The 26,460-nt window shown below is 46.7% G+C and overlaps 1 protein-coding gene across 21 annotated transcripts in view; it reads left to right on the top strand.

The window, feature by feature from the left end:
* Cnih3 (cornichon family AMPA receptor auxiliary protein 3) overlaps positions 1-26,460 on the top strand; it is a 202,967-nt gene that overhangs the window by 45,871 nt on the left and 130,636 nt on the right. For 4 of the 21 annotated variants that reach the window (XM_087581719.1, XM_087581718.1, XM_087581717.1 and 1 more), the window contains 2 exons: positions 16,168-16,336; positions 16,818-16,919. The exons of 3 other annotated variants lie outside the window; for them this stretch is intronic. In XM_087581719.1, the coding sequence (XP_087437845.1) occupies positions 16,842-16,919 (78 nt within the window). In that variant the 5' untranslated portion in view covers positions 16,168-16,336; positions 16,818-16,841. Of the gene's footprint in view, positions 1-14,553; positions 14,667-16,167; positions 16,450-16,817; positions 17,270-26,460 lie in introns of those variants that run through there. 14 more of the 21 variants (XM_087581727.1, XM_087581728.1, XM_087581730.1 and 11 more) reach the window with 10 other exon arrangements.

A 26,460-nucleotide genomic window follows, 5' to 3' on the forward strand; every position in this document is an offset into this window, starting at 1 on the left:
CACTTGGAGACAAGTAAGGAGAGTCTCAGAGGATGCTTCTCCATTTGTGAGGACGGAGCTCTCTTCTGAAATGGCTCACACTGGGGATTATTTCAACCTAAGAATTTTGAAGACATCAGTATTTAAACCATAACGAGCACCTACTTCGGGTCTAGACTGTGACACATGCTTAGGAGTTCTGACACCGACATTTATGGAAAGATCAAATGCATATGTGGTGGTTTGAATAAGAATGGCCCACATAGGCTCATATATTTGAATTTTTAGTCACCAAGGAGCGGTGCTATTTGAAAGGATTGGGAGACTTTGTCCTGGTCAGAGGACGCGTGTCACTGTGGTTGGCCTTGGCGGAGAGCTACTGGTTTGGATAACGCTGTAGTTAGGTTATTGATTCAATTATTTTTTTTTCTATTAAAAATCCCATTGCCAGCCTGGTATAATCAAGTAGCAAGTCTGAGGTCTCACAGGTCTCAGGGATGAGATAGTTTTTGTATTGAAATCTGTAGATGTGGTGGTCATGGGCTCTGGAGTATGGTGACAGCATGATTTCAGATGCTGGCCACCAGAATTGTGAGCCGGTCTATTTCTACTGCTGCAAAGCCACCTAGTAGGTGCTACTTTGTTACTCTTTGATACAATGGCAGGGTACCTTCCATGGATGTTTACTTGTTTTAAAGTTTCATTTTCTTACATTAGTGCACCTCACTGGGTGAACTTAGTGGCTTGCTATCCCCAAGCTGTGATAGTTACTGTTGGCATAGTGGGGCATGATGGGAGCAAGCGGCAGCGGCGTGGGCTGTAAGGGGCTCTAGTCCAGAGGCCACTCTCAAAGCAACTGAGGAGTTTAATTAAGGGATACCACAAGGTTGTGGACAGGGGTAAGGGAACTAACAGGAGCGGACATGGGCAGCTACTGCCAACGGAGTCATTACTGCTAACTCTTTAGGTGGAGTAGGGGGCCAGCAGTTCCCAGAGCGTGGAGAGTCTGTGGTAGCTTCAGGAGCAGGCAGTTGTTGCCAGAATTCCATCTCTGCAGAGTGTAAACAAACATTTATCCCCTCCTCATAGGCCCCAACGACAAACTGAGGTGTGATTCCATCAAAGCTTTACTTAGTGAACCAGTGACTTCCGCTGAGGGATTCTAAGGAGTCTGGGGGACCCACAAAGCAGATGCACTAGGAAGTCTCACCCAGAGTGGGATGATGGCTTCTCATAGCTGTGTGGATGGGCATGTCTGTCTCCCACTTTCCTCTAGTTAATCTTTCCTAGCCTGTGTACTCTAACCCTCTAGAGGCCATTAGGGCAAATGCATGCAAATATCTGGGCGGCCACCGAATCCTAGATGAGTGTGGAGTGAGGATCCGCACCCCTTCCTCCCCTGTATCAGCCATCAACAGGCCGGATGTGGTGGTCTCTTGCAAGCAGGCACAGCTGATTTGATGGTGGCTGTTTTGTTCAGAGGATCTCATTCTACAGGACCTGAGCCTTCTGTGGGGACAGGTGACTCTTCGCTTGCAGAAAGGGACAGAGGGAGCCAGGGACCACATAGCTCTCTCTGTTGACCGCGTCCTCTGTGCCTTTGTGCTTACCCACTCAGTGTGTGACTACTGCTGCTCCTTTTAGCTCTCTGACATTATCCCAGCAACTTGTTGACATACAAGACTCCCAACACAGTCTTTGTCATTTGACCATCTGATAACGGCCAGATAGTTTTGACTTCTCAAAACCAGCCTCTGCCCAAAATTTCTGGGTCACTTCCTGGTCACGGCTTAAAGGGTCTCTAGGACTTAGCCCTGACACCTTTCACCTTTCTCATGCATAGCGCCTATCTCTGTTCTCATACTTGCCACATCCTTCCCTGATCACGTGTGTTTGCCGATGCTGGGTATGGAATGCAGTCCTCTGATAGTTCAATCCACCTCTTCCTGTAGCTTCTCCTCTGCACTCCAGCCAATCCAGACTGTGTATTCCATAAAGGCAACCACTGGATTCCGTCCGTGCCTGTGTCTTTTCCTTGAAGCTGCCACCACACAGGGTTTCATTCATAGTATCCTCTTGATGGATGTCTGCAAATGAGTTGATACTATCTGTATCACACAGTGTAGGTAATTGGAGGTTGGCTGTGAAGTCTGTGGCAAGACTTCCAGAATGTCTGATCTCTCTCACAGTCACAAGTTCAAACCAAGCTGATCCAGTGACTGGGGAAGCAGACTGCGGGAAGTCTGAGCAGAAATACACCGTCTCTCCTTCCCTTTTGTGCCTGTGATTTTTGTTTCATGGTCTTGAATTGAAATTTCTCCTGGAAACTTGAAACACAACCAAAATAGCTTCTACTGTGTCACCCAGTAATAAAGCCTTCCTAGCCCTTCATTTCCCTGCAAACATCTCCCTTGAAAATCAACTCTGCTACAAAGTGGGGCTAATTCAGCTGCCACCCATGAGGATGCAGTTGTGAGCAGGAGTTTAAACGGGACATTTTTAGCTTCTCCAAAATGTCAACAAGCTAAGAGTTTCATTCACTTAAAAAATGCAAATAAATGCAGCTGCATCTGGCCGTGTGGACAATGTACGTGATGCAGTCGAGCTAAGCTAAGAGGGGGGCTGCACCAAGCTAAGAGTGGGGACACGCCCTGAACGAAGCACCCAACTTTGAGGGGAATTAAGGAGCATTAATAAATATATTTAGAAAACTCATGTGGTAAAACTTGTACCCACAGCTCATCTCTCTTTTTTTTTCCCCCACCCTGGGAGCCAGCAGAATTCATATGATTGCTTAAGAGAAACAAAGAACTGGCCGCTCGCCAAAACCAATGGGATATTGACAAAAGGAAATTCATATGTATCGATGGAACTTGCATGTGTCAATTCTCCATCACTGTGCTCAAAATAACTAAAGAATCTCAAGGTTCTCACTGGAATCCTTTATTCAAATATATTTTTAAAATGTCATGTAGCCAGGTTCCTGAGAGAGCCCACTAAAGCCATTTACACTTAAAATATTGGTATCATATTGCGTATTTTCAAGAAAATCTAGTAAGAGAACATTTTCATTGTTATATTTGTTTTTAGAGAAGTAACTTAATCTTCTATCATTGATATTTATTAAAAAAGGTTTTTGTTTTTATTGAATGATGGTGTCTGTGGGAAAGTAGACTTAATTAAAGGCGGAAACACACATGGATACTGCGTGGAGATTCTAAAGGGTAAACTTGGGCCTTTTCCAAGGCTTGCTAATATGTCGTTATATGATCCTGGTTTTTTGTTTGTTTTATTTTTTGTGTGTTTTTTTTTTAAAATGACCGTTCTTAAATCACACTTCCAAATACGTTTCCTTTTCCTAATATGGAGTGTCATTGAAGCTACTTTACACTTTTCATTCATGATTAAGGTCATTTTGGCTTTGGTTTGTAAGTGGAGGAGAACAGGGATAGAAAGGAGGAATATTTGTCCTGGCTGGAATAACTGAGGAAAAGCGAGAGGAGAGGAGAGAGAGAAATGGGCCTTAAAGGGGCAGCATAAGAAGACGGACTTTCAGGACTGGCTGGACACTGGGCCGTGTCAGCAGAAATATGTGAAGAAGAAAGAGCTCTGGTGAGCTCCCAGAGGCCCCGAGGCGACAGCCCACATGGCTGCCTCAAAGGGCAGGGGCTACAGAGCAGCAAGTGAGCTCACAGAAAAGATCCGCCGATTGGGTGTTTCTAGCTCCGAGACTCATCAAGAAGCTTGAATTTTGTGAGTGTAGTTTTGATTTTCTTTCTCTTTCATGTGCATGCTAACTGCTAATCCTCTTCTGAAATCCTTCTTCTGTTTTCTCATCCTTCGCTCTTCATCACCCACCTTACCCAATGCACTCGAAAACGCTGGACACCTTCGTTCTAACATCATGCCTTTGTTTGAGGACAGGCCGTCAGACCTTTCCTACCAATGAAAGCTCAGTGGTGTCCAGTTTTCTTCACACACTGAAGCTTGCTTCCTGTGTGCAGGACCTCCTAGTCTACCCCCCGGCCCCGCCCCGCCTAGCCCCTCCCACCCGCCCCGCCCCGACCCCTCCCACCCAACCCCTCCTGCCAATCCTTCACTTCTTTCACTAGGGATTGGCTAGAGTCCTTCCTGTAGGTCAAAACCACCACAGTCACCCCAGGCTCTGCACCATTTAGCTAATGTTTACCTTCTTGACAATCCCGCTTTTCCTTCCTGCTTGTTCAAGTCCCATTCATTTGTGGGGAGCAAATTTGAGGTGTCTTAGTTTTAAGATATTTTAGATATGTGAGGTCTTGGCTACCATGTTACCCTGTGCTGTGTCTCTGCCCCAGATACATGTCGTTGGACTGAGATGTGTACAGCACGGAGTGGGAAGATGAGATTTCTCTTTCTCGGGAATTCAGAAATGGAACTGAAAACCGGTGTGGGCATCTGGCAACATAACACTTAAGGACTTGGGTCGGCCACAATCCATTTTGTGGAAACTATGGAAACCGATTGATACAGAGTGAGAAAGTGTGCCAGTTAGGGTTCATGGCAGAAAAACACAGGAAAAAAGTTCCAGATAATGTGAGCTCAACACAAAACCCAAAACAACATCAAAACCCCAAACAACAGCAGCCACCACCACCACCAAACAGACAAACTTATTACAGCAAAATCAGACCGGGGAAGGCAGAAGACCAGATCAGCTAAATGGACCAGGGGAGAGGAGGCAAGAGGATAGTCCTGGTGTCTTCCTGGCCTCGGTTCATTAGGACCCTGCCTTGTCCGCTGCTTTATTCAAGCTTCCTCCCGTGGCCCACCCTCTCCACAGGGCAGCCACAGCAATCCTCTCACTACTATAATAGAAAGGCTTCAGTCTTGTCTTGGGGTCCTGGCATGAGGTTTGTAAAACCACTGGAATTTCCCAAGTGATCAGCCCCCAAAGTCTTACAGTTTATGCTAATATGATGACTAAGCACTTGACCCCAAAGGGATCAATCTTGTGATTGGAGGGTTGGGGCGGCCTGGCGTCTGGGAAGGTGAAATTTATCTTTTCTGAGGTTAGGCCCGCAGAAGCCCTGGGCTCTGACAATGTGCATTTGAGCCTGTAACACCCACCGTCCTCCAGTGGTTCTCACAGATGGGGTAAATCTGGCACAAGGCACAGCAGGGCTTCTAGCTAGAGAACATATTTTTAGTAAGAAGCCCGTGACAATCAGATTTGAGAAATGAGACACTCAAACACGCAAGGAGAACTTCTGAAGCTGTGGTTGGCGGCAGGAATACCCAGTGGGCTCATTGCACTCAGGCCTGCCAGGTTGTCTCCACACTGGGCGCTCAGTGAACAAAAGAGCAGTGGTCTTTGAGGCTGAAAGGTTTCCTAATGACCGGCAAGGTTTCACCTCCTCTTGTCATTTGATAAATGACCGGGAAAGACTAGAAAAGGGCTTAATAACCCCCGGCTTACCTAAAACAATGGCTGACTTTTCTGACTTTGAGAAACGCTGTCCTCATTCTTCTCTTGCCTTGACCTGGTCTGTTAGCTTTTGTGAATCCCAACTTGGCAACACATTCTAAAGGAATTGGTGCTGAGAGTGAAACATGTCTGCACTCCAGAGGGTGCCAGGGCATAGTGGGCAGGCTCCCTTAGACTGAATAGTCAGATTGAAACTTTTTACATTAAGGGTTTACATTAGTTGTTCATAGTCATTTTCAGTTTTGATTCTATTGATCCATTATTATTTACTAATTATTCAGACTCCCCCAATTGATCTGTGCATGCTTTTTTCTTTCTTTCTTTCTCTCTTTCTTTCTTCCTTCCTTTCTTTCTTTTTTTTTTAGCATTTTTAGAAGAGGATGATCCTTGGTTAGCACATGCCTGTGGTCTCCAGAAGTTATCAGTTCTTTCTCACAATACCTTAGCAGGGTTCAGTGGGACTTCATCCGTTCGTTGTCTGTTTGTCCATCTATCTAGTCATCCAGCCACTGCCCTAAATCTGTCCATTCACTAAACTAAACAGGGAACTGTGGTGGGCACTGAGCCAGCGCAGGGGAAGGTAGTCATTTTAAAGAGGAAGACAGGTGGGAGGTCTGTAGATGGAACAATCAATGAAGGCATTGATAAAGCTGATAAAGGCAGAGGGTGATTAATCACCAATTAAAGGCCAAGTGTAAGATGGCGGAACGATCGGAGGCTCAGACCCAGAATCTAATTACAAGGGTAGCTGTGTCCCGGCAGGGGCTGATTCTTAGTTTGGACAAGTTTTGGCATTTTGAGATCAAGGCCCTGACTTGGGCAGAATTGAATCCTGAGATTCCTGGACTGCTGGCATCACTGGAATAAATAGCCTTGAATGTCTTAATCCCTCTGAGTCCTCAAAGGCCTGTCAGAGGTTCCCCATCAGAGCCTGGCAAGACAAGGCCACCGGGGCAGTGACGAGGACTGAGTTACACTACTGTGGTCTGCCCTGGAAGTTTCTGGGGCTGATACTGGAGCAAAGGCATCAATGGAGGAGCCAGAAGCAGCAGCACGTCACAGGAGCTGTGGGAGACACACGACAGCCTCCCGAGTGAAGTTTATCAACAGGGGCTACGCCCCCACGACGCCAAGACTGCAAAGTAGTTCTAACGTGCATGTCAAAGTGATGGAGAGACGTCAGAAGTGCCGTAGCCAAGACTGAAGGAAGGGATGAAAACACCCAGAGAGGTTGGGCATGCAAGAGAGAAAGCACTGTCCAGGACTGGGAAGCTCAGGACCAAGGACTACGTGTGTGGCAGGTCTGTGATTATATTTGGTAGTAGGTCTGTGGCTGTAGTTGGTAATGGGTCTGTAGACATATTTGGTGGCAAGTCTGTGGGCATATTTGGCAATCAAGTCCATGTCTATTTTGGTGGTCAGATCCTCAGTATATCTGTTTATCAAACTAATGCGGAGCGTGCTAAAGAAGGGAGGATTGGAGTCCCTGAGGTGCTAGCTTAGAATTGGGCTTTCTTAGAGCCATGAGATGATGGGACCCCATAGTAGGGGCAGGATGGTGGCATTTACTTAACAGAAGTCAGATGGAACATAGTTATTACTATAATGAGAGAGAGAGTCAGAGTGGTACCCATGGAAACCTGATGCTTAGGGGGAAGTGGAGATGGTTAAAGGAGTATGCTATCTCTAGAGACATTTGGGCTCAGGTTATACAGAGAGAATCAGGAAGCTGAGGGCCACTGGCCTTATTTATAAAGTCACATTGTTTTGGGGGCTGGAGAGATGGCTCAATGGTTAAGAACACTGGCTGTTCTTCTAAAGGACCTGGGTTTGATTCCTAGCCCCTACATGGTATTTATCAACCATTTATAACTCCAGTCCCACAGGATCCAACACTGTCTCCTGGCCTCAGAGGGTATTGTACGCACACAGAGCACAGACATACATGAAGGCAAAAATACCTATACACATAAGATAAAAACAAATCAAATCCCCATTATAATCTTTTGCCCAGTTTCCCAGATGGGCCAGGTTTTAGACTTAAATTTGAGTAAAGAAAAGGCAAGGTGCCCATGGTCTACGCCAGGGAATGACCCTGACAAGAGGAGATTTCTATAGTTCTCGGTTCTTCTTCAAAGGGACCGGTTTGCCTACTTGCTTGGGCTCCTGAAAAAGGGGATACCCTGACATTTCAGAGAATACTTCATATTACATTTAAACGTAGATGCCTCTCACAGGCTCACGATTTTGAACACTTGGTCCCCAGCTGGTGGCAGTGTCTTGTGGGGGAGTGAGGCTTGGTTAGCTGAAACAGCTCCCTGGTGATGGACTGTATGGACTATATAGTCTGGAGTGCGCTCCTACCCAAGTCTTTTTTGCTTTTTATCTGCTGACATTGGATGCGATCTGTTGTAAGGCCAGAGCCCTAGCTGCCATGCCTCCCCACCGTGACACTGTGCACAGAAGAAACCCTTCCCTCCCGAGTTACTCCCTGTCCTGTATTTGGCCAGCAGATAGACATTTATCCTTGGGAATCCAAAGTATTCTCAAGGACCCTTGTTAGGTCAGGTAATAATTATTCTGGCTCGGGTCTGGCCAGCAGCATCTTCTGTAGATGAGGCACTGAACAACACATTCAGTAGGATGGGTTGGCCAGGTAACTTAAGGTGGCCTCTTTGATTGGTCACCCCAGTGCTGTCACAGCAGAGTAGCTGTGATGGAAGGATGAAGGCAATGTCACCATGATAGCATGGCTGTCTTACCAAGGCTGGCAGGGACAGAACCACTTCCACATGTCCAGTCATCAGCCACAGGGGCCAGAGCCTGCAGTGTTACCTCTTGAGAAAACATTTGGGAAATTGATGATACTAGGTTTCATCTGCCCAGAAATACTGTTCCTCCTGAGTACTACAGATGTGTGATCCAGGTGTCGGCTTGTCTTGAGTGCCTCTGCAGCTTAGATCCATGGCACCACTGTAGATCAAGACACCTATGGGGAACACGGTAGTTGTTACAGTAGATATGTGTATGGATATGTGGCTCTGGGGTCCTGTCTGATAGTTCTCCATTAGAAGCCCTGGCCTATTACAGCAGTAGAATGGCCTTTTGGAGGCACAACTGGGACACGTTACCACGGAGATGACGCCCCTGGGAGGACGGGATGCCCTCCCTAAATGAATACATTCTATGCCACCTTGGCAGGACACATGGCCTTGGGAGCTGTTAGTTTAGCAGGAATGGCACTGTCTGCTCTCACCTCTCAGGATGTACTTTCAAGCTATTTGCAGCTAAACATATTTTCATTGAATTTCTTTTATAACTGCATAGCTCTTCTCTGAAGGTCTATGATGGTTTCATCATGTTTTTAAAGAGCGATATTATTTGTTTAATTATTTTTTATTTTGTTTATGTGTCTGTGTGTCTGTGTGCCTCATGTTGGCGGATGCCCTTGAAAACCAGAAGAGGATTTCCCTGGATTTGCAGTTGTAGGCAAATCCATGTGGGTAATGGGAATCAAACTCAGGTCCTCTGGGAGGGCAGTAAGTGCTCTTAACCACAGAGTGTCTCCCCAGCCTCCGTCTCATCATGGTTTATAGTTGTAATTACCAGTTATTACGTTTTTGTTTGTTTGTTTAAGTAAATTTGTATCAGTAATCATCTTTTAAAAAATGCCTCGGGGGCTGGAGAGATGGCTCAGTGGTTAAGAGCACTGACTGCTCTTCCAGAGGTCCTGAGTTCAATTCCCAGCAACCACATGATGGTTGAAAACCATCTGTAATGGGATCTGATGCCCTCTTCTGGTGTGTCTGAAGACAGTTACAGTATACTTATATAAATAAAATTTAAAAGATCTTAAAAAAAAAAAGCCTCTGGCTGGAGCTGGCTCAGTTGTTAAGGGCACTTACTGCTCTTCCGGAGGACCCAGGTTTGCCTCCCAGCACCCACACGGCAGCTTATAACCCAGCACCCCCACACACAATGGTCCACAAGTGTCTGCAACTTCCGTTCCAGGGGATATGATATCCTGGGCTCTGTATGTATACGGTATACATACAAACAAGGACACACACACACACACACACACACACACACACACACACACAAAAATAAATAATTAAAAAAATAAAAACAGAAGCCATGCCTTAGCTCTCCTGTCCATGAACTGATGGATGAATTTCTTTCTTCTCTTCATTTCCTGGACTACTGCCGAGGTTAGGATGTTGAGCCATTGACCGTGGCAAGGGACTGGCCCCATAGTCTCAAGTTCCTTGCCTCAGTACAATCAGAAAGTTTCTATGGTACCTCACTTTACAAGGGATCTCTAGAGACTCTATGTTTCTATTGAGTTAGTTTATGATGAAAAATTTATCTGCCTTCAAGGCCAAACCCTTCACAGTCTCTGGTTAGCATGCGGTACTGTCCTTAAGATGGACATTTACACAGGTTAGCTCAAAGCTTCCCTTCTTCATAGTTTCACAAGTCAGGTTATACTTCCCAGATCTGTGAGGATGCCAGGTCAGCCCCATTGCCACCGCAGAGATGCCCCTGTGCTGTGCCTTAGGGTCTGTCCTACCCCTTCCTGCACATCCAGAATACACATGCCCACACTTTCCTATTCAGTCTTTTCATTCCTAATCAGATCCTTTCTCTGTTGATAGGTGATCTTACCGACCCAGCTTTGGGTCTGTAACAATAGAGCAAGCATTTTGGTTTTTTTTTGTTTTTTGTTTTTTGGTTTTTTTTTTTTTTTTTTTTTTTTTGGTTTTTTTTTTTTTTTTTTTTTTTTTTTTTTTTTGTCTATCTAGTGTTTGTCCAAGAAATAATTTATTTTTCATTTTTGGTGTACAGGAAGACTGGAGGCTGAACCTAGAACTTCACACATGCTACATAAACATGGTACCATTAAGATGCACCCCCCCTTTCTTTTGAGATCTAGTCTCAGTAAGTTACCCAGGTTGGCCTTGAGCATACCCTGTGCTACTCGACCCAGCTGTTTCTGATCTTCTGAGTTAGTCAGTTTTAGGAGCTGGTTTTACCCCTTCTGCTGTCATGAACCGTAATGTAAGTATCTGATGAGCTACCCCTGGGAAGGAGTCATTTGGTCTCTGAAGGGGTTGTGACCCACGGGTTGAGAACCACCACTCTACAGACAACTGTACCGGAACCGTTTCAGGACCTGCGCAGATGAGAACCTCCACTCTAGAAGTGTGTTTTGCTCGTGCCCAGGGTATCCAGCTCTCTACTTACTACTGGCTGGCTCTCACTTTACACCCTTCTCAGTGTCTTCTGCCAGGCGCCGTGGGTGTGTCCGGCGAGAACTGCTTTTGCACACACTCACTTTAAAAGACAAAAGTTAGCCATGAGTGAGGCTGAGGGGTGATGTTCACTTGGCAGACTCGAGTCTCCACGAACAGCCATTGTTAACATACTCCTCGCTCCGGTGCCAGACACGGTCTGAGACGCGTTAGCTTGGTTAATGCTCTCAAGAGTCTCACATGCTCTTGTGAGCGTCTCCGTGTCACAGTTGCTGAGGACAAAGCTCAGTGAGGTTGAGCCACTTGCTTTGGAGCACGTGGTTAAGTATAGGAGAGGCCTTGATTGGGGCAACCCTACTTTACACTCTTTGCTCATAGGCACAAAATGGTTCCTTCTCGAGGCAGGTGCAAGTGACGACCAGAGTTTCAACGTGTGTGTATGTGCGTGCATGCGTGTGTGTGTGTGTGTGTATGCTAGGGATTAAACTCAGGCCTTGAGCATGGTAGGCAAGTGTTTTATCTACCCCTAAGCCATGCCCCTACCATGTTCAACAAAGCATCATGTATGACTTTGGTTGCATTGGTATTTTTCACCCCACTCCCCGTTTGCTTATTCAACATTGGCTGGCCCCTTTAAAGATTCTAGGAACTTGATGAAAGCCCCTACCCTTCCTATATGGCTAAAAAAAAAATCCCATATTAAATATAACTTTCTTTACTATAAATATTTTGGAAGACTTTTTTAAAAATAATTTTGCCTTTGCAGTGATCTAGCTATGAACAACTTATTTAATTCACAATTTACTGTGATTTCTCATTCACACTTGGGATTCCTGTGAAGTAATTACGAAAACCTAAAATACAGATTGTTTCCAAGCGTAATGAAATTCTTGTGAATAATAATTTAACAAATGAGGTTGGCATGTCACTTTGTAGACATTTAATTAGACGTTTATTGATTACGAGTCTGCCATATTCTTTTTTGTAGCTTTGAGCTAAACATGCACACAGAGACACACTGGCGCACACACGGTCTCTCTCTTCTGGTCTTGGACCCTTCTCTTTCTCTCGAGTGACACGTGGCCCCTGGCCGTGCCATGGATGGGACTTGCTGAAATGGCCATGTTCCCAGAGCTACCATAGCTGTAAGGATCTACAGCTGGTGCTAGAGAGGGAGAATATTGACTCTCTCACTAGGTGGGAGGTGGGAGGCTCCTCTTGCCCAGATGTCTTGACTCACTGGCTTCTGGGGGGTTTTGATTGGAATTACAGAAGTATTAAGCAGGGAGGGTGTGTTGGTGCTATGATAAGTGTCCCCACTCCACCCTGCCCCACGCCCAGAGGCTTCAGTTTCCTGTCTGTCCTTACAGGACATCTATTTCTTTCCTGGGGTGAGGGAGACCCTGCCATGCCTATTCACTGTTGTTTGTTTTTAAATTTTTTTTCCTTTTTACCTTGTTATATACCCAAGACTGGCCTTAAACCCCCATCCTCCTGCCTCTGTCTTCCCGAGTGCTGGATTACAGGTGTGAGCTTCCTTACCTGGCTTATACTTTAGCCTGTTAGCCTCTGTGTCATCTGGTCTTGGCCTTGTGTGGCTGCTTTTTTCTTTCACCGTGCAGGCTATCAGCAATGTGGAAGAACTTGGAGGTGGAGAATCCCTTTGGGAGTCATATGTGTTGGGGTTCTCATCCCAGCTCTGGCACTTACTGCATATGACTTTATGCAAACCAGTTAAGCTCCCCAAGTGTCCATTTCTTGTTCGTAAGGGATAATAGAAGCATCTGCCTTCTAGGCGCTATTCTGAGCTGGCTGTTTTTGCACTCTGTGGAACCCATAGCTATCTGAACGCATTTCTTATGATTTCCCTCAAATGCCCTTGTAGAGGCAGCATCTCTGGGGCTGGAGCTGCTCTCTAGACCTCCAGTTACCACTGGACCCCCATCCTCAGTTCTCCACCTGGGAGCTACGTAACCTTCCAGGTCATTGATCTTCCTGGGCGGAAGCTAAAACAGCTCTAGGCTAGCAGTTACCGTGTGCACACATCTCTGCTCCATTTAGAGGGGGCAGGCTTTATGTCCCAACAAAGCCTTGCTCTCTGCTACTCTAGCTCTCTTAGACACTAGTGAGATGTCCGCACAGCCTGGAGTGGACGCTGGTGTTCGGAGGATCCAGCCCCAGCAGGTGTCAGGAGACAGGGCACACTCCCTCCCTTCCCCAGCTGAGGTTCAGGCAGTGCTTTTCCCAGAGAAAATCTCTTCACAGGACCTCTTCCGTCCATCCTTTGGGTGAGGTCGAGGGGTAAGAGTTCCCAGCCAATTCTCAGGTATCTGTTGGGGTTCTCGAGTGAGACACATCCACAGTCACTGGTGTTTTTCCATCTGAGCAGCTGTACCTCAGGACATGGTGGCCATAATCCCGCTCAGTCCTTGTTGTTGTCTTTATGGAAAAGTCCTGCCGTGACCTCCGCTCCACATCTTAGGAAAGGCATGCAGGACTTATTGACAGTCTCACTGCAAAGAGGCAGCGTTGGGATGGATCACTCACGTGGCTGAAGTTATTGGGTGGTGGCCCATGTCTGGGAGTGGCTGCTGACAGTCAGCTGAACCCTCTCTCTGTGCTCTCCTATCTTCTGGGAGGCTGGCAAGCTTCTCAGTGCAATGGTCCCAGGTTCTGAAAGCAGTGGGGTGAAATCCACAGACCCAGGGCTGGGCTTGGAAGTCCCCAGTTGTCCTTTTACATTGTGTGTCGGAGCAACCTACAGGTCCATTCCAGATCTAAGGATCAGGGAACAATGGCACACAAAGTGGGTGAAGGGGGCAAAGGGACACAGCTCCTGGGTTTCAGTGGAGAACCAGAAGATAGTTAACGTCATGACGTGGGCTGGGGACCCTAAACCATGTTCTGAAGCACTTGTCCCTACTGAAGCATGCTGTCCCCGGGAAAGGCCCAGGTGGGAATGATACCCCTTGAGTGGCACATGCCCATGGGTGGGAGACAGTGTGCAGGTAGTGGGGTGAGCATGCAGGGTTGACACGTGTCGAGAGAGACTGAAATGACGACAGCTCTCTAGACCAGCTATTCACTTACCGACGGTTGCAATTTCTCGAGGACGGCGGTACCATTTTTAGCTGTTAGAATTCAGTTAATTATATTGCTGTGAACTAGTAAAATAATTAATAAATGTTAACACTTGCATGCCGTCTTAATTAAGAAATAAATGCCTTTGAATGAAAAAGTGCCTTCTGGCTTACCTGGTAATTATCAACGTACTGAAATCACCCTTTAGAAGGCAGCCTCTAAAGAACTATGGCACGATCAGCCATCAGTCGCGTCTGCCTGGGTGAGTCACGGCTGTATCTGTCCTTGGAATTCCCAGTGTCAGGCAGGTAAGGAGAGGAGGGGGACAGTTTTTACCTCCCCTAGTGGGCTAGCAATGTCATCATTATGTAAGCTGGGGTTCTAGATAGATAGTTCTGCCTCAAACCCTATCTCCTAACAATCCCTTTTGTTGCCTAGTTCATTTAAAAAAAGATAAACAACAGCTATCATGTTGTGAAAGTAACCTGTTTATGACTGACCATGTGGGAACATGGGAACTTTTAGGGCCAGGAGCTAAATCTCTCTGCCTTGCCACCCTCCCTCCCTCTTCCCTCCTCCTCTCCTTTTTCTCCTTCCCCATCCCTTTCCTTCCTTCCCTTTTCCCCTGACTCCTTCTGTCTCTCTCCCTCCTTCCTTTCTTCCTTTTCCCCTTTAACGTTGTAAAATGTATCATGGTTGAGAAAAATGTATAAAATGTAATGGGGAGGTTTTTGACAAACATTCAGAGCAAAAACAGACTCTTGGACTCCATAGTGGAGAACATGCCTAGAGTGCCTGAGGCCCCGGTTTCAGTTCCCAGCACCGCAGACACCCAGACTCCCTCCAGCATCCCAGGAGCCCCTGGACATCCCACCTGCCTAAAAGCCGTGAGTATCCATCTTAAAAGATCATCACATCCTTCCATTTCCCCACTAGTTTCCCCACTAGTTTCCCCACGTAAGTGTGGCTCCCTAAATGTTACATTTTTGTTTCATCTGGTTTTGAACTTTGGTTAAACAATGTATGGTATTGTGAAATTCACCCAAACTGTCAGGTCAGCCTTGGTACACTCAATGCCACTATTGTGTGCCAGGGAAGGAACATACCCCAGTGTATTTCTTTTCTATGGTCCTCCCAGTGGACACTTATTTTTTACCAGCAATGATGGATAAAGCTGTTGTAGCTCCCTGCATGCATCTTTCCTGCTGTCTTAGTTAGGGTTTTACTGCTGTGAACAGACACCATGACCAAGGCAACTCTTATAAGAGCAACATTTAATTGGGGCTGGCTTCCAAGTTCAGAGGTTCAGTCCATTATCAACAAGGCAGGAACATGGCCGCATCCAGGCAGGTATGGTGCAGGAGGAGCTAAGAATTCTACATCTTCATCTGAAGGCTCCTAGCAAAATACTAACCTTCAGGCAGCTAGGGTGCCGATCCTAAGCCCACGCCCACAGTGATACACCTGCTCCTACAAGGCCACACCTTCTAATCCTGCCACTCCCTGGGCCGAGCGTGTACAAACCGTCACACCTGGGCACTTTATAGTGGTGTACTTCCGTGTTTCCACCATACTCTACAGGAGTAGAATTTCTGGCTCACAAGTTGGGAAGAGGTACTCAGCTTAGTAGCTGCTACTGGGAGTAGTTTACCTACCTCGACACAGTCCTGTTTGTACACGTAAACTACTGTTGCATTTTGTGGCAGGGGTGTTTGATGTCAGCCGTGCAGGGAGCGAGCAGTGCAACCTCACTGTGGTCTGAGGGCACATCTTAGCCGTAGATGGTGTTCAACGCCTGGCTATGTTTGGTGGTCATTTGTGTCCTTTCTCTTGTGAACGCCTCTTCAGATCTCTTGCCCTTTTTTTGATAGTGGGTTCTCTGTTGTTTCAATTTGCTCTTAGTGGGGTTTTAAATGTAGGCTCATAGCGAGCACCTTCTGCTTTACATGTGTGAGACCTGGCTCTCCCACTTTTAATTATCTCTTTTCTCTCTTACGTTGATTAAAACAAGTTTGTTTTTGCTTTTTAAGAAAAAATTTATTTTTACTTATGTGTGTGTGTCTGTACCTTGTATATGCTGGTTCCCAAAGAGGCCGGAAGAGAGCATCAGATCTCCTAAACTGGGAGTTTGGGGCAGTTATAGACCACTAGCTGCTGGGAACTGAACTCAGGTCCTCTAGAAGAGCGCCATGTATTCTCAACCACCGAGTCATCTCTCCAGTCCCCAAACATGGGTTCCTGGTTTTCATACTTTAGGCTATAGGCTGGCTGGAACTGGTTCGGGAGAATGGCTAGGCAGGAGCCAAGTTTCCCTTTGTTCCCGTGTCTTTGTCTTTCTCTTTGACCCAGTATCTATGTTGCAAAATCTGTTTCTCCATTTCTCTGCAGGCGATGCTTCCCCCAGACTAAATGCCCCAAGAACATTAAATCCACCCATTTCTGCAGGCCGAGGGACTACTTGCCATCAACCCACCATCTGTCCTAGAATGAAGAGTGGCCCCAGCCTCTTCCTGGCCAGTCTGCTTTCTTTCTTCTCATAGGTCCACACGGGTGAGGGGTAAGGATGATCCCTGCCTTCTCATGTTACCGTCCTCTCATTTTCATGACATATCCTCCAGGAGCATCATCAAGTATGTCTGGTCCCATCTGGCATCCAAAGTGACGGAGTAGGTGGGTCTTAAGACAGACAAGGGACTGGGCTGACTTCAGGGCACGGAGATGCACGAAGAGAATGGCTGAGGCTGCTCTAAAGGAGAGGAACAGAAACTGCTGTTGAGCACGGGGTGGGGGGAAGGGGACCCCAGGATTAGACTTAATGGTTGTGCCAATGAGGGGAAGTTTATTTGACAGAAACACTGAGGACATTACTTCTATGATAATTAAGGCATTTTCTATAAAAATTGACATCAGTGTTATGCTTGCACTAGTGTTAGCGATATGTTCAGTGTATTTACACACTGTCTCACAAACTCACAAAGCCCCCAGGGTGGGGAGAAAGGGACGTATGAGGAAGACCTGACTTGCTGTTCCTCCTCTAGGTCCATGCTGCCACCCTTCACCCTATGCCTGCTTCGCTTCCTTTTCCAAGGGCTGAGGAGTCTGCTGAAACCATCGGTCAGGTCAGATCATTTTCAGTCAAGGTAACAGGTTGGGGCAGTGCCCTGGAAAGTTTCATGTCAACCTGACAACGAGCTAGAGTCATCTGAAAGGAGGGAACCTCAACTGAGAAAACGCCTCCATGAATCCCAGCTGTGGGGCGTGGTCTTAATCAGTGATTGGTGGGGGAGGGCCCGGCCATTGTGGGTGGTGCCATCCCTGGGCTGGTGGTCCTAGGTTCTGTAGGAAAGCAGCCTGAAGAAGCCACAAGGAGCAAGCCAGTAGGAGGCTCTCCTCCATGGCCTCTGCATCAGCTCCTGCCTGCAGGTTCCTGCCCTGCTTGCTGTTCCTGTCCTGACTTCCTTTGATGGTGAACTGTGAGATGGATGGAAGTGTAAGAACCCTTTCCTCCCCAACTTGCTTTTGGTCACGATGTTTCCTTGCAGCAATAGTGGCCCTAACTAAGACGAGTAGCTCATGAAAAATATTGTAGGAGAGGTCTGAAGACCATGTGATGGCTGCGAAGGAGGCCTGGAGTGGAGAGAGTCCGAGGTGTTCATTTATTTGGCAGGGACACTATATTCCATCACACTTAGAGAGGTGACTTTACATAGAGGGTAAAGGGTTGATTCTTTATGGATCACAGATGAATTGTACCAGTGTCAGAGAAGGTGAAGGGAAGATGCTGGAAAGTGGAGAGACAAGGAACATTTTAGAGGGTGTGGTGTATGCATGTGTGCGTGCGCATGCGCACGTGGTGACTTCAGATGTCAAACAGTGTGAGGAAAAAGAACAGCAAAAGAGAAGTCAGAAGAAAAAGGATCGCGCAGCCCTTTGAGGCCTTTGTGAACCATCGTATGTGTTCTTCCATGGCTGAGCCCCTCCACAGCCAGGCACTAAGGGTGGCACTGGGTGCCGTGTTAGGGGTAGAGGGCTAAGACTTTAAGTCCCTCCCATTCTAGGATTGGACCGACAGGTGTTTATTTTAAAAAACCAGATGGTTCAAGAGAATTTCTAGATTTGCACCATCGGGCACCAGGTTTCAAACTAAATTTGGGCTCTGCCTTCCAGCCTTCCTGTTGCCCCGGGTTGAGAATAGCCTCCCATTTCACCAGCCATCTGCTCCCTTCATGTCTCTGCAATGAGTGGCGTCTCCAGCATCTTCCCACAGATAGGACAGAATCTTCCACAAAACATATGGGGTGATTGCGTGTTTTCTGGCAGGGGGCTCCCAGGTGGGCCCCAATATGAAAGAAGTGGCTATGTTTACACTTGATTCGATAGAACGGGACCCCAATCGCTCATGTGTTGAGCTGTGTCTTGTCCTGGGCCGTCCAGGTCTATGCATCTAGGGGTCTGGCTTCTCAGAACTCCCTGTCGCAAACAGGCAAGAGCTGATGATGGCCGTCTCCCCTGCACTGTCAGTCAGAGCTTCCAGCGTCTCTCTGTGTCCTGGGTAGAGTTGGCAGAATGTGGTAGAAGAAAGTATCTCAACCATTTAGGGATGTGCTTTTGGTTAGTGACCTTTCTGCCACTGTAACAGATACCCTTTTTGCGAAAGGAAAGGTTTATTTTGACTCACAGCTATAGAAGACTCAGTCCATGGTAGTTGCTCTTCAGATGGTGGTGATGCAGTGGCCAAGAGTGATTTACAGGGCACAGCTGTTCACTCCATAGCCAGAGTGCAAAACAGGAAGGTAAGAGGCTGGGGTCCCATGAGCCTCTTCAAGGGCGTGTCCTTAGTGACCTGAAGACCTCTCACTGGGCCCTCCTGGTTAAAGACTCTACCAGTCACCACCCTGGGACCAAACCTTAGTACATGAGTCTTTGAGAGGCATTCCAGAACTCAAGCAATAGCAAGATATATATGTATATGTGTATGTGTATGTGTATGTGTATGTGTATGTGTATGTGTGTGTGTGTGTGTGTATGTGTATGTGTATGTGTATGTGTATGTATATGTATATGTATATGTATGTATATGTATATGTGTATGTGTATATGTATATGTATTTTATTTCGTTTTGGAGATAGAGTCTCAACTGATGGCCTCAAATTCACCATCCTCCTTCCTCGGCTTCCCAAGAGATGGCATGTGTCCCATGCTGTCTAATATCTTTAAACACACATTCTCTCTCCCTCCTTGTCTGTCTGTCTGTCTCTCTGTGTGCACATGCATGCATACAGAGTTGCATATAAGAGTGGAAGTGTGTACACACCATAGCAAGCATATCGAGGTCAGAGGACAACCATGAATATAAATATTCTCATTCTCCATTTTCTTCCAGTCGGGGCCCCTTATTGTTTGTGGCTCCGTGTGCCAAGCCAGCTGACCTACGAGCTCCCGGGACTCTCCCGTCTCTGTCTCCCATCTCGCTGTAGGAGCACTGGGATCACAGACAACGTGCGCTGTGGCATCTAGCTTTGCTCTGGTCCTCACACGTGGACGTGAAGGGCTTTATCCACTGAGCATCTCTCTAGACCTTTCACTTTTTCTAAAGACAACGAAAATAGGCAGTGACTTAGCGTCAGCTCCGATACTGGTCTTTTGAGGAAAAGAAGAATCCCTTATTGTTTCCGAGGCACTGCCCCTGGATGGAGCGGGCCCTCACCACTCCTACAGACCTTGAGGCAAATAGCACTGTAGACTTTCTTGGCTTCCCACTCTTCGCTTCCCTTTGACAACCCAGCATTTTCATCCTGGTGAGCTCAGGGTAGAAGGAGAACTTAAAGGCCAATTTGAAGAGAATAAGAAGGCACACAATGGACCCACATGACCAGAGGCACTGAATAGAGTTGAGTGTAGGCGTCCCATTTGGTTTCCCTTGATAAAGTCAGATTCAAGGTTGGAGGATTTATCTCGAGCCTCAGTCTTTCTTCTAAGCACCAGGTGGCTGGGTTATCCCACCATACCCCACTAGCTCCTGTGCCTAAGGGGGATCGTCCCACTTCGCTGGACACCAGACTGGGTTCTGATGTAAGAAGGAATCATCACGGCTCACATAAATGTGTAACAATACCTAGACATAGACGGCTCAGTCGGCTCCTGAAAGATTCTGTGTAAGAGAACCAGAGCAGTGCCACAAGAGCAGACTCCCCCTCCCCAGCCGTGTCCTCAGCCCTTCAGTCTCCTGTTACAAATGATCCTGAGACCCAGTGTCCGCAGATTTGGAAATCTAAAAAGTCCAGCTGATTCATCTCATCAGAGGTTTTCTCCATAATGGACAGGCAATCGAACAGGTCATGGTTCCCTAGAATAGAGCTTCAATGCTTGGGGCATGTCTTAGTGTGTAATAGTGTGGGTTTCTAGGGTGAGAATCTGAGCTGTGAACCACGTCTTTCCCTGGTGTATTTCTTCTTGTAAAGAATCTTGTGATGAGGATTTAAATATTCACCGTCTGATTGTATAACCAGAGCCACTGCCCTATTGGTGCCAGATCTCACAACCTGAACATCACTGGAAGGGTGCAATGCACTATGGGAAAGGAGTGAGATGGGTACATCTCAAATTTTGTTTCAAAGGTAGGAGAAGGGGTTTGGCTACTGGGCAGCATGTGAAACCAGAACCGACTATCCCCAGCCCCTCCTCCCTCTCCTCTTCCCCGTGTGTGTGTGTGTGTGTGTGTGTGTGTGTGTGTGTGTGTGTGTGTGTGTGTGTGTGTGTATGTATGTGTGTGTGTATATATATGTGTATGTGTGTGTATGTGTATGTGTGTATGTGTATGTGTGTGTATGTATGTGTATGTGTGTATGTGTGTGTATATATGTGTATGTGTATGTGTGTGTCCTTTTGTTCTATCTTCCCAGGATTGTGAGCATGGATCCTCTTAATCTGCCACTGTCTAGACTAGACTCTCTCCTCTGGCTGTCAGCACTTGATTCCCTGGAAAGGTTTTTTAAAGTCTTTGAGGCAGCTCCTGCTTCTCCCTCACACCAATCAGCACCAGTCTTGCTTTTCCTTACTAAGATGTAGTCCCCATGCCTGGCACACAGTAGGTGCTTAATGACTGAGCTCATAAAGTGCTATCCTGTGTCTCAGTCTCCTCCTACCCCTGCTGCTGTTGAGACCAAGCCCCACTCCCTTTCCTTTCCCCTGTCTTCTGTCATTCGCTCGCTTCGCAGAATGCCAGCAACAACTTAGTTTTTGCTTAACCTTCTGCCTTAAAAAAAAGTAATTTTAATTAATTTAGAGATTAGACTGGATGCCACTCCTCTGAAGTATTGCCAGGTGAAATAATACAAGTCCAAATGTTTTGTGTTTCCTTTTGTCTTCCAAGGAGCTTCAAGGTTATAGAAACAGAGAGAGACACTATAGACAGACCAGTGCAGACCTTCATGGCCACAGTGTCGGCCCTATTGCGATACTCTTTGGTTTGTGGCTCTTTTTGTGCAGATGCTTTCAAACTGACTTGGGGCTGTATGTTATCGGGGTAATAGCATCCTCTAAGAGCAGACATTGAGAAGACTCTGTCTTGCTCCCTTCTGCCTGTGATGTGACACAGACTGTTAAAGTGTTACCTGCACAGCCGGAATCAGGCAGACTGTGCTACATTGCAAAACCCACCACAACCCCACTGTTACTCCCTCCTAAATAGGGTCCCACTTGTCTCAAGGTTTTCACAGAAGGACAACTTTCTAGTTAGACACAGAAGAACCACGACAGTGATCAGTTGGAGGAAGAGAACTATGTCCAGAAGCCTCTTTTTACCTAAGTTGGCCTAATGAACCTGGTGGGGACCAGGATTGGGGTCCTTGCCTGTCCTTGACTTTGAATAGACCCTAAATCCTATCCTATGATATTCTTCAGCCCGTCAGCACTCATTTGATTAGCAAGAAAACCACTGCTCACTTCTGCTTTAATTTATTTTAAAATATTTTTTTTTTGGTTCTTTTTTTCGGAGCTGGGGACCGAACCCAGGGCCTTGCGCTTCCTAGGTAAGCGCTCTACCACTGAGCTAAATCCCCAGCCCCTATTTTAAAATATTTACAGTGGGAGAAGAGTTAGAAGAGCGGGCAGCTGAGGCAGTCATTTGCCACGTGTTCCCTCGTCCCCATCCCAGATTTGATCAGATATTCATAAAGAGCAGTTGTAAGATGCAATTCATGTAGGTTTCAAATAGAGAAGGAGACACATGTGGGGCATTACCTTCTGTCCCTGTGTCCTCCATCTTCAGGTACTGCCAGTCTGTTGGGGTCACTTCCTTTTCAAACACCTTTTTTTCCCTGCTATATTCTTGCAACAATCTGTGGCTTAGTTCTGTGTGTCATTGGGCTGTGCAAAGTAGAAACATAAGGCCTGTGTTTTCTGTCCCTTGCATTTTCCACTCAAATAATTTGACCTTACGAGTCACCCGGTTATGTGTGTCACTGTTACAAATTCCCATTCTCTCTTCACATATACCACATCCTAACAAGGGAGAATTTCTGGATTGTTTCCATTAAAAAAATAATCATATCTAGGTCTTTCTGTGGCTGTTTTCACATGTGTTGGACATGCACTGAAGTTATGTGGGTTTTTATTTCAGGGGTGCATCTATGTGGGGTTTTATTTCAGGGGTGCATCATTTTAATGGCGTATTTGCATCAGTGGTCTCTAGGATTCATGGTCAGGAACAGCCTGTAGGCTCCTGGCCATGCAGAAGGAAGCCCTGCTTTGTTCTCTAGAAAAATAAGAGATTGCCGATCTCCCAGCATTTTAGACTCTAGTCAGGTAGAGTCCCTTTCATTGGGAGAGTATCTTGCAGTTGATTGCAAACCAGCCATTCCTACAGCCAGAACTGTTTAATGTGAAGTTATTCCAGGAGTTGCTGAGCCAATGTTCTGACAGTCTGTCTCTAAGTGTGTGTAGCACTTGGAAGAGCGGTGGGGCCAGCTGCCAATCTTGTCTCTATTATTCTACAAGTGTGCAAGCATGGGAGTTTGTGGAAGGCACTTTCCTTCCTCAGGGCATGTTTGCTAGTTAAAGTGGTGCATACAAATGACACCTAACCAAGAAAGTATCTTAGACAGGTTTCTACGGGTGTGAAGAAACACCATGACTAAGACAACTTATAGAAGAAAGAATAATGGGGTTCACAGTTCCAAAGGGTTAGAGTCCATGATCATCATGGTGGGGGAGCATGGCAGCAGACAGGCAGGTGTGGTGCTGGAACAGTAGCTGAGAAGTAACATACTTATCTGCAAGAAAGAGGGAGGGAAGGAGGGGAGAGAGAGAGAGAGAGAGAGAGAGAGAGAGAGAGAGAGAGAGAGAGAGAGAGAGACAGAGAGAGAGAGAGAGAGACAGAGAGAGAGACAGAGAGACAGAGAGACAGAGAGACAGAGAGAAAGAGAGACAGAGAGACAGAGAGACAGAGAGAAAGAGATTACATGTCTTTATGCTTGCTTCTAATTCACCCCTTATTGCCTTTTTTGTTTATCATCATCATCATCATCATCATCATCATCATCATCATCATCATCATCAGATTTATTTAACGTATGTGAGTACACTGTCGCTCTCTTTAGACACACTAGAAGAGGGCATCAGATCCCATTACAGATCCCATACAGAGCCACCATATGGTTGCTGGGAATTGAACTCAGAACCTCTGGAAGACCAGTCAGTGCTCTTAACCCCTGAGCCATCTCTCCAGTCCCCATTGGTTGTATCAAAGGTAACCAATCCAGCCAGGACACTGATCTGCTCTTGGTGTCTGAACACATTACACATTTCTATCAATCTGATGGTCTCGATGGTTTCAGAGCCTCCTAACCAGCTCCAGCCCAGGCAAGTAACGCGCCATTGTGTTAGACAACGTTCCAGCTCTGTAACAAATGAAAGGCAGTCAACGTCTAACGAGAAGAGGTTGGTTTGGGTGCACAGTTCTTGGTGTTACTAGTTGATGGTTGCATGGATCCCTTGCTTCTCAGCCTCTGGTCTTGGGTCAGATCACCATGAGTGTGCAAGACAGAGTTAAAATTTCCACATCATGGTTGTCGTGTGACACATAGTAAAGGAAGAAGGAGCTGGGGTACCCCTTTAGAGTGCATGCTCCCAGTGACCTGTAGTCCTTCCGTTAGCCCTACCTACATCTTAAAGCTTCTACTGTCTCCCAATAGCGCTTGACCAGGGGAGCAGATATTTTGACATGTGGGCCTTTCAGAACATCCCAGCACTCCAGCACACTTCCTCTACCATCCCCCAGCAAGTCCCTTCTGGCTCCCCGGCTCCTGGATTCAGAACCTTTTTCTTCGCCAATTCTCTTATTTTGGTGGGACGAATCCTTTAATGCTTTGCACCGCCCTCGGAAAGGTTGCATAGGAAGTGTTTTGAGATCTTACATGTCTATAAATGTCTTTGTTCTACCCACACACTTCATTTTAGCTTGACTATATAAAGTGTGGATTACAAAACATTTTTCCAGGCACTATTATTCTCTAGTTCCCAGTGCTGCAACTGAGAAGAAATCCAACGTCTTCCTGACTTGTTTTGAGGTTGGGTTTTGCTGTGCTGTCCAGGCGGTCCAAGCTCTGAACCCAAGGGGCCCTTCTGCCCCACCCTCTTGAGATTCTGGGGCTTTCGGTCAGTGCCACCATGCATTGCTCTCTTCTCTTATTTTTCACCCGTTTTTTGAAACTTGCTGGCCCCCTCTTTTCTCAGAACTTCTGTAGCATTATCCCTTATTCACAGTGGAGTGAAATGTTAGTGTATGTTTCTATTTATTCTGTTGTGTTGGGGTCTCACGGGGCTCGCTGTTCAACCCCGGTCTGCTATCCTGGAAAGTCTCAATGACTCTTTCTTCACAAAACGAGTAGAGAGCAACCCATTACACTAAATCCTTCTGTTCAGATGTTGGATCTTGTGAGCAGTCTTGTTTTTGTTTTCTTGCCTCTCTCTCCCCTCCCCACCCCTCCTCTCTCTCTTCCTCTCTCTAGTCTCCCATAGAGTCTTTGGCTGCATTTCTCAGAGGTTTTTTTTTTCCCCAATGTTAACTTGTTACTATTGAGATTTTTCTTTCTGCCATCTTATTTTAAATTCCTAAGCACATGGGGGATGTTTTAGGATTTATTTTTATCTCCCTGTAAGTCCTGCTTCCTCTTGGTTCTTTTTTTCTGCTTGTTTGTTCTGACCCCTCTTTCCCTCACATGACTCGGTGGTCCTAGCCTCTTTCTATATGTCTGAGAGGGCTGTCCTTACGGTTAGCGGGGATTCACATGTGCTGGGTAAGGCTTGTTGATGGTGGTGCCACTGAGATGATCTGACTGGAACTTCTCCATGTGGGGCTTTCTTATTGTCAGAGTCTTTAGAGCATCATTCTTTGGACCAGGAAAGATGCCTCCTGTATACTGTCCTCAGGGAAATGTCTGCCTAGTAGTATGTGGAAGTGAGTGGAAGCAGGCCTGGGTAGTAAGGTGGCTCTCAAGGGTAGCCTGTAACCGCCCCCCCAATAGACCCGCTATGCATGTTTTAATACACTGTCCCTCACCACCACACCCGGCACCTCAGTGTTTTACACTCCAGACTCAGCCTCTGACCTTTAGCAGGGGTGAGTGAAGGGCAGTACTGGGTGAAGGAAGGGTTGGGATCCAACCGTATCATAGACTTTCATGCAGACCTCTGTGCTCAAGCCCTACACCCAGCCCCCTCCCAGGGGCCAGCTTTCTTAACTCATCCACCCAGTGCCCAGGTTTCCTTTCCATTCTCTTGGGTCTCTGCCCCATTCTGGGTCCTCCATGGTTCAGTGGGGCTTGCAGGGACAGAAGGAGCTGGCTCTAGTCTGCCTCGTTGCTGTTGGTTTATTATTTGAAGCAGGGTCTTTCAATGGATCCAAAGGTAGCCTGGGACTCACAGTCCTCCTGCCTCAGTGCTGGAGTTACAGATGAAGTACCAGTAGTAGTTCACCTTCAATCTTCTCCTTTGAAAAAGGATGATAGCTTATGAAATAACGGGCTTCGCTGTGAGATTTTCATACAGTTTTGTATCATTTTACTTGGCTCATCCTTACCCCACTACTACCTTCCCTATCCTCGTTCTCCTTCTGATGATCCCCTCCTCCCCAAATAGTCCTCTTTCCATTTTCATATACTTGAGAGAAAGTGTGATGGTTGCCCTTCCTGATCCCCACTGACCCTCCCTGGTTCCCCCTCCAGCTCTCTTTAGAACCCTTCTTCTGTCCTCCCCTTCCATGCTCTCTCCAGATTTCTTGACATTTGGCGGGTGGTGGTGGTGGTGGTGTATGCCTTTAATCCTGACACACACACTACACACCACATACACACACACACACACACACACACACACACACACACACACTTATTGTAGGGAAAACACTAGCAAGTCATCACTCCGTGCTTTCATGGGTCTCTTATGTTAATTAGCTTGACTATGTATTTGGCTAATGGGCTGATATGCAAACTACTTAAATGCATAAGGAATTGCTCAATACCCTTGAGAAGGGATTATGAAGGGCTGAACTCTTGGGCTCCCCCCACCATTTTTTTGTGACAGGCTTTCTCTGGGTAGCCCTGGCAGTCCTGGAACTTGCTCTGTAGACCAGGCTGGCCTCGAACTCACAGAGATCCACCTGCCTCTGCCTCCTGGGAGTA

The sequence above is a fragment of the Rattus norvegicus genome, chromosome 13 (assembly GCF_021556685.1).
Source record: "Rattus norvegicus strain SHRSP/BbbUtx chromosome 13, alternate assembly SHRSP_T2T, whole genome shotgun sequence".
NCBI classification, from domain to species: Eukaryota; Metazoa; Chordata; class Mammalia; order Rodentia; family Muridae; genus Rattus; species Rattus norvegicus.